The sequence below is a fragment of the Cucurbita pepo genome, chromosome 10 (genome assembly GCF_057944985.1).
Source record: "Cucurbita pepo subsp. pepo isolate OVF chromosome 10, ASM5794498v1, whole genome shotgun sequence".
Lineage (NCBI taxonomy): Eukaryota > Viridiplantae > Streptophyta > Magnoliopsida > Cucurbitales > Cucurbitaceae > Cucurbita > Cucurbita pepo.
In genome coordinates this window covers 690,788-698,167 of record NC_141807.1, presented here as the reverse complement: position 1 = coordinate 698,167, position 7,380 = coordinate 690,788, and the positions used below count along the sequence as shown (strand labels likewise).

Sequence of the window (7,380 nt, the reverse complement as noted above, 5' to 3'; positions counted from 1 at the left end):
ATACTAAGAGTAAAAATAAGATGGAACATAAACAAATTTGTAGAACATTCAAATTTTATTCTCATAGAAAAATAATAACTTCTGTGTTTCTTTTATAGGGAAAGTCGGCCGATTCTGTAACCGTATGCACTCAGACCCGACAAGATAATGGCCGCGCACGAAACCACTTGCGAACCGACCCTAAAATACCTTCTCCGTTATCTTATCTATATTAAGATACTAACCCTTTAAGATACTAACCCTACCCAAATAACAAGATGTAAATTCTTGACCATTCATTTAGAGCAGAGCTTCAAAGCAGTTCTGCACTTGGTTGGCCGTCCAAGAAAGGCCATTGACAAGGCAAACAGCTTTTTTATATCAGAAAAGTCCTAGCATTGTACGGACAAATCCAATATCACTGTTAGCGGCCGAGATTTTCACAAAAGTAAAACAAAATCAGAGATCCACCAATCATCTCAATCTAACTACAAAACAACAAATCGCCTACAGAGTTGAAGCTCGCAGTACCACACCGATAAAATATTTAAGAAAAAACACACAATTCTTCATTAAACCACAAAGATAATAAGTATCTTCCAAACTGCAAAACTGAACTGAATCAACGCGTTAAAGTAAGAAGCGACGACCTTCGGGTCTGGACTTAGAACAACATGCATGAAAATGAACAAGAACATTGGCCGAATGTTGGTATGTTTTGGTCCTGTTCAACAGTCATGTTGACTGCTAATAGCAGCTTTCCGGCCCAATAGGTTATGAACATCAAGCTTATTGATCTTGGAAGCCAGTATGAAGTCATTTTCAGTCAGTCCACCTGCCCAAAAGCTAATTACGTCAACGCCAATAGCACACAGTTCTAAGTAAGAATATACTTCAACAACTCGGAGGTAAACAAGCCAGGAAACTAGTTTGCTTATGGAAGGAACCAATCCAGAAACAAGCTAGATGAAGAAACCATCGAATGGAGAACGAAAAAAATGTTGATTCTCAGCCCGATTCTAAGATACGAACTGAAGGCTTTTACCCTATTGTTCATTGAAGACTGGCACTAAAAGCTTACATTACTACAGGGAAATTAAAACATTTTTGCTATGTGAAAAATTATTTAAACTTCATTATTATACCATGTTGTTCCAATTGAGGAGTTTTCCCTCCTCCTTTTGCCATTCACAATATGAGAAAAATGTTTCAATATACAGGAACTAGTGATAAAATTTAAGAAAGATGGTCTCTTCACGTTAAAAAACAGGCCATTAAAATTATGAGTGAAACAATTATGTCTATGTTTAATGTTTAGGGGAATTTTATTTATTGCTACATAAACAATAAATCGTACCTACTGCATGTGTCCATATCTCAATTGTTACATTGTTCCATCCAACTAGATGAAGATCAGGGTGATGGCCTGCATTGAATTATAGAACTCAGGTTTATAGTTCACTAAAATTCATATTGCAACGAAATGAATTGTGGCGATTCATGAAAACAGAAACAAGTGCATCATATATTTCGTATATGGAAAGCAAGATACCCTCTGCTTCTGCAACTTCAGCTATAAGTTTAAACAAGTCCATTCCTTTAAGAAAACTCTTCACCTTCAGTGATCGGTTCAACTTCAGCTTACCATCTTCATTAATAAGGTTCCACTCAGCCAGCTATACGAAAATCATAAAATGAAATAAATGAAATGAAATGCATAAGATGATAGTTTTAACAAACAGAGATAATATCGCATACCTCTCGAATCAAATGTTTTGCTGCATCCTCAGTCATTGGACGTAAATCCTTCGAGTTGCAAGGAACACATTTTTTGGTGGACAAATCTGGCACATACAAAATGGTCAATTATGTCACATAAGCAACGATGTATAGGCAAAAAAAGCAGCGTGTTTTAGACATGGGACTGCGAGGAGGCCACCATAAGAAGAGATCCAATGGGTTCCCCTGACAGTGGAAGATATGCTACACGCACCTTCGCCGGTACAAAGCATTCTAAATCCAGAAAGTGGTTTCCTAGTTGATGATAAGCCCATATGCTCCCAACATATCCCAGTAATTCGAGAAATTGAACTGTACATACACAAATTACCTCTGTCTGAATCTAAAACGAAACACATACAGATGAAACTTTAATATTGTATTGCTATTCATACAAACATTACAGCAAGTATCCGTTCATTACTGCAGATCACAGAGAAGACAAGTTTCACGCAAAAATTTCGACTCAAGCAATCAAATGAGCGAGTCAGTCATATATACAAACACCTAGCATGCAATAAATTTTGACACAAAAATTACGATTCACAAAGAGTCGTTCCCTCTGGACTTGGAGATCATCAACATGCCATGAAATGATAAAACAAGAGACGCGTTTGAATTGCGAGAAACAAATTACCGTCCATGAGGCCGACGGATGGTATGAAACAGCGACGGAAATGGGACCTGCAAATTCTGAAATTAGTACGAAATCAGCAGTGGACGGATTAGAAGATTGTGATACGACCTTGGTTTTGAAAATCAAGCGCAGCGGAGAGTGAGAAAACACAAACAGGGTCATTGCGATTTGCAGATCAAAGTGTATCCGAAGTTCCCTCGCACCGCTCCGAACTTCCGACTCAACACGTGCACGGAGGACCCACAAAAGTTGGAATTCATAGCCACGCCCATAATTTATTTATGTATTTATTATTAGCTTAAAATACCATTTTTTTAAATTCTATTTCATTTTCAATCAATTTTTAATAAATCTTAGCAGTAGTTAATATTTTCCAAAACTAGATAAATAATAAGATTTATAAATGAGATATAAGAATATACTCAATTTATAAAATAACATATTTTATAAATTTATAATTGAAAGGCTGGTATGACTATATTTTTTAATTATAATAACTCGAAAAAAAATTATATGATAAATATATATCAATTAGTTGAATATAATTTTAATAACGTCTAAATAACATCTAATTATTAATTAAAACTTCAGACATATTCTACGAGGTGTTTTAATCTTTAAAAAAATATATATTATTTTAAAAATTTTATGAATATTTTTTAAACAAATTATATTTTTATTTTTGAAAAATGAAAGAGTATTTATTGAAATAAAATATAAAATTTTGGTAAATTAAATATCAATATTTGGATAATTTAATGGAAACAAGATGCCAAAAAAAGTGGAACAATATTTGGAATTTGAGGCACGACCTGGAGGTCCGATACGCGCTACAGGGAAAAGGTGGGTCGCGCCACATAAACGCAACCGAGGAAATCTGTAGCCTCGTTTTCGCTCTGCAGCTTATACGAAATTATTGAACTTCAGTTCTACTGACTGCTACCACGATCCTCGAAGCAATGGTAATTTCGCCAATATCACCTTCATGTTGTCGATTCATTTTTAGTGTGTGGAAACCCTGCAGTTTGCGATGTAATCGAATGTTGCTTCAACTTGATTTTACCCTATTTATGCTAATATTTGCTTTTCATTGCTTTGAACCCCGCTTGACCAAATGTGGGTCTCTCCGTTTTGCTTCAGCAATATTTCTTCTGTTCCTAATCGGGGATTGGCTTTTATCTAAGTTGTTTACTTGCTTTTTCCCCCTGCTCGTACAAGAATTCTTCAAGATTAGGATTAGATTAGAAACTGTTAGTCCATTTTCAGGTGAAATATATGAATATATCTATAGACCAGCTCATGCGTACGCTACGCATATAGTAGTTAGTGGTTTTTGGATTTGAAAAAAATTGATTTGATACATTTATGTTCACGCTGCAGTTTGTGCCAAATGAAGCGACATAGGATGTTTTGTTCATGTCTCATTACTGCGTAAGGGTGAGAAGGGTTATATATGTCATGTATGTATGTCAACTTTACTTGTTGGATGTCAAGAATGGTCATTTAAAGGGAGAAAAATCTCTATTTTAGTTAGTTTCTTCCCCCATCATTTTTATTTTGAACAATCAAAAGGTTATTGATTACAATAGAGGACCATTAAAAATCTGTTGCTACAACCTTACCAAGTGATTTCAATCTTATAACTTATAAGTTCGATTGCTTAGCTGCTTATATTATCTAAGTAGCAAGTGCCCATGACTTTCAATTATATTTGGCATCCGATAAACTCTTATCTTTTCTTTTCGTGCCATTTTCTTATCTAAGTTGAGTTTTAAATTGAATAATTGACCCTCATATAGGATGATCCTGAACTAGAAGCCATCAGGCAGAGAAGAATGCAGGAACTCATGGCCCAGCGTGGCGGGGTAAGCTGTAATTTTTTTGTTTACATACGTAGTAACTGCTTACTTGATCGTGGACATCTTTGCTGACTTCTAATGATGATTAGGGAAGCCAAAATAATCCTGAACAACAGAAGGCCCAGGAAGAAGCTAAGAGGTTCTCACTTTTATTTTCATTAGTTTTTAGTTGTTACTTTCATTATTCAAGTCCTGCTTTATTGTGCATATGAATGATAACAATTACTTTCACTTTCAGTGAAGCAGAGGAACGCAGACAAATGATGCTCAGTCAGATTCTGTCAATGCAAGCTAGAGAAAGACGTAAGTATATTCTTCAACTTTGGAGTAAGCTAGTTTCTTATATCTATGTGATCTTTGACTGTCTCCATATGGATTTTTTCCTAGCTATTTTTGTTTGAAACTCTGGACCTAACTCACATCCTAAGTTAATCATGAAATTAATGTAAGTTTACATTTGCGATGCTATTAATGTGTGGTTGAATATTGAATTTATATGGTAACCTATGTGTCGATTTGGAATTTTGAAGCTGCTTCAAGTTCAATCATTTACTGGACTTGAAAGTAAGGGTAGGGTACAACAACTTTGCGGGCTGCTGTTAGTGGGAATTGTGGAAATGAGGTCAGGATTGATATTTCAATACATTTGCAGCTTTCATTTTGTCTGCAAGTGCGAAAGAGTTCTGTTATTTCCCTTCATTTTTAACACGACAGTTGAGATTTGCTGTCATCTTGTCCTCTTGCAGGATTTGGAGGCACAGTCTTAGCCTTTCGTGCTCTCCTTCATGAATACAATTATTGTTTCTGGATTTGACCGTGATTGGAATTCTGTTTACTGCACAAGTACACAAGATGTATCAATATGATAACAATGTTGGCATCAATATGATAACAAGGTTCCAGGAAACCCACCCATGTACTCATTCTTACGCCAATAAAGTTAGAAATGCCGGCAAATCATTTTTCTAACCTTTTGCTTGAGTTGCGTCTGTTAGTTATTTAGGAGAAAGAGAAACTTTTGTTGGCCATGGATTTTAGGAGTGCAAAAGTTTTCTTGTCTCATGCTACCAAGGCCATCGTATTAAGCACTATGACTGGAGAGAACACCCTTTTTTTTCTTTTGAATGAGAAGCGGTGTATGGATTGGGTTGAAGCTTTTAACATAGCTAAGTTTTTTGTTAGTTCAATTTAGATCTACATTGGTATGGAGACTCGGAGAATGGGAGGAAGTGGGTTTTAACCTACACATATAATGCAAAAACTGTTTCTCACAAAAGCACTCTCAAAAGGTCAAGAGAGTGACGAAAACTATCCCTCGCCCTTAGAATAAGGCTCACACTTTGTATTACTCAACCTTAGCGTGCTTGTAGATAGTTTCCTTCTATTGACAAATTGTACTTTTCCTCATCCATCAACCCCACATTGACTCCCCCTCCCTGAAAGAAAGAGAGAAAAAAGATTCTCTGAATTGGATTTAAATCTCATTGGTTCAGTTTAAGGATGAATTTCATTGCATTCTTTCAATTCTCGGACATTCTTCATTATAGACCATCCTCTTGATTAGAATTTTTATGCTGGTCGTAGATAACCTTGTCATTTTTCTAAGTGGTTACTGATCCTCTCTTTTAAATCACCATTCACGATTCTCAATTCTTTTGTATATTATTGTTGCTTAGTTGAAGTTGAATACCTGTCAAGTGTACGTTTTGCAGCTTTGCTTGTGAGTAGATTTGTGGTTTTTTGGGTTGGGTATTTGTGGTTTTTTGCTCGTTTTTCCCTATTCATACTTTGGAAAACTAGGTTATTGGCAGTTTTGCCCTATTCATACTCATTTTTCCCCTGTGCTTTTATGCAGTTGCTCGAATTGCATTGGTTAAACCTGAGAAGGCGAGAGGTGTCGAAGATGTTATACTGAGAGCTGCACAGATGGGCCAAATTGTAGAGAAGGTTCAGTAATATATCATTTTAGTTTCTCTGACAAAATTGTTGCACCTACATTTAATTGAGAATATGGCAACACCAGTGTGTCAATGAAGCAACGGGCCATTTTTTTTCAGGTTTCTGAAGAGAGGCTTATTACATTGCTAGAACAGATTAACAACCAGACCACAAAACAGACGAAAGTTACTGTGAGTTTTCATTGCTTACTTCCGCCTGCTGAATTTTGGTATGTTCATGTCCTGATGGTATTTGTATATTCTCATTATTCTTCAGATACAAAGGCGTCGGAGCGTTCTTGATGATGACGATTAGAAAGTGAGATGGGTTGCACACCTTATATGATATATGATTATACCCGCAGTCTTGGTTGTATGTTTATTGCTTGTGCGGTACAATATCTTCCTTTTTATCTATTTACTTTATCATGATCCCCCTCATATTCTCACCTCAGAATTCAAGAGCTCCTCGCCACTAGCTGGTATTACACCATTGTTAAGGTCAAATTCGCTAAACTATTAATCTGTATGACAGAGTATCAACCTTGAATTATTATTTTTCTTTCTTATTTGTGATTGCTCAGAGAGTGATCCATTGAATATATAGCTCTTGATAAAGGGGTGATTTGGATTGTTGTTTATGAGTTGAAGTACATTTAGTAACCATGTAACAACCCTAATTTCTAAAGGGAACTAGAGTCATTACGAGTTGGTATTAGAACCAGGTTTCAATCCTCGGACTTTTGGGTTATAGACCTACCATGCTTCCGCTGAGCCTCAAAAGAGGTGGACACTGAATGATGTGCCAGCGAAGACGTCGGGCCCCAAACGGGGTGGATTGTGAGATCTCACATTTATTGGAGAGAATAACGAGTGCCAGTAAGAATGTTGGGTCCCAAAGGGGGTAGATTGTGAGATCTCACATTGGTTGGAAAGGAGAACGAATCATTTTTTATAAGAATGTGAAAATTTCTGCGTTTTAAAACCTTGAGAATAAGTCTATATGGAAAAGTCCAGAGATGACAATATACCAGTGGTGACTTGAGGACTTGGACGGTTACAAACCATCTACCGTTTCTGAAACTAACAAGTACAAATCCTTATAACCAGAAAACTTGTAACATATGGTTAGTACTTTAAGGTTGGGCCCAGAGAGCATTTTCCCTTGTCTCTTTGTACAGAGTTTCTG

At 36.2% G+C, this 7,380-nt stretch overlaps 2 protein-coding genes across 4 annotated transcripts; one reads left to right on the top strand and one right to left on the bottom strand.

The window, feature by feature from the left end:
- Window positions 1-445: 445 nt before the first annotated feature.
- LOC111803220 (pterin-4-alpha-carbinolamine dehydratase 2, mitochondrial) lies at window positions 446-2,658 on the bottom strand. 2 transcript variants are annotated; one of them, XM_023687530.2, is made up of 7 exons: window positions 2,504-2,658; window positions 2,396-2,442; window positions 1,973-2,070; window positions 1,738-1,823; window positions 1,532-1,655; window positions 1,337-1,405; window positions 446-814 (listed from the first exon to the last, which is right to left on the bottom strand). In XM_023687530.2, exons 1-7 carry the CDS (start codon window positions 2,555-2,557, stop codon window positions 708-710), a joined length of 585 nt encoding a protein of 194 aa, XP_023543298.1. In that variant the 5' UTR covers window positions 2,558-2,658; the 3' UTR covers window positions 446-707. The 2 variants fall into 2 exon arrangements, with proteins under 2 accessions (XP_023543298.1, XP_023543299.1); XM_023687531.2 differs by lacking the exon at window positions 2,504-2,658 and having other exon boundaries at window positions 1,973-2,101; window positions 2,396-2,492.
- Window positions 2,659-3,177: 519 nt separating this feature from the next.
- LOC111803117 (uncharacterized protein C23C4.09c) lies at window positions 3,178-6,824 on the top strand. 2 transcript variants are annotated; one of them, XM_087127366.1, is made up of 8 exons: window positions 3,178-3,357; window positions 3,776-3,832; window positions 4,195-4,260; window positions 4,344-4,393; window positions 4,493-4,557; window positions 6,110-6,201; window positions 6,312-6,383; window positions 6,469-6,824. In XM_087127366.1, exons 2-8 carry the CDS (start codon window positions 3,812-3,814, stop codon window positions 6,505-6,507), a joined length of 405 nt encoding a protein of 134 aa, XP_086983492.1. In that variant the 5' UTR covers window positions 3,178-3,357; window positions 3,776-3,811; the 3' UTR covers window positions 6,508-6,824. The 2 variants fall into 2 exon arrangements, with proteins under 2 accessions (XP_086983492.1, XP_023543163.1); XM_023687395.2 differs by lacking the exon at window positions 3,776-3,832 and having other exon boundaries at window positions 3,180-3,357.
- Window positions 6,825-7,380: the final 556 nt, after the last annotated feature.

What these genes read in the sequence shown, in the direction of transcription:
- LOC111803117 (XM_087127366.1), top strand. Translation starts at nt 3,812, where the DNA reads ATGTCTCATTACTGCGTAAGG. An exon ending in TCATGGCCCAGCGTGGCGGG is followed by an intron (nt 4,261 to 4,343) that starts GTAAGCTGTAAT and finishes AATGATGATTAG; the next exon opens with GGAAGCCAAAATAATCCTGA. An exon ending in CAAAACAGACGAAAGTTACT is followed by an intron (nt 6,384 to 6,468) that starts GTGAGTTTTCAT and finishes ATTATTCTTCAG; the next exon opens with ATACAAAGGCGTCGGAGCGT.
- LOC111803220 (XM_023687530.2), bottom strand. Translation starts at nt 2,557, where the DNA reads ATGACCCTGTTTGTGTTTTCTCACTCTCCGCTGCGCTTGATTTTCAAA. An exon ending in CAAAACATTTGATTCGAGAG is followed by an intron (nt 1,656 to 1,737) that starts GTATGCGATATT and finishes ATTTTCGTATAG; the next exon opens with CTGGCTGAGTGGAACCTTAT. An exon ending in GATATGGACACATGCAGTAG is followed by an intron (nt 815 to 1,336) that starts GTACGATTTATT and finishes GCTTTTGGGCAG; the next exon opens with GTGGACTGACTGAAAATGAC.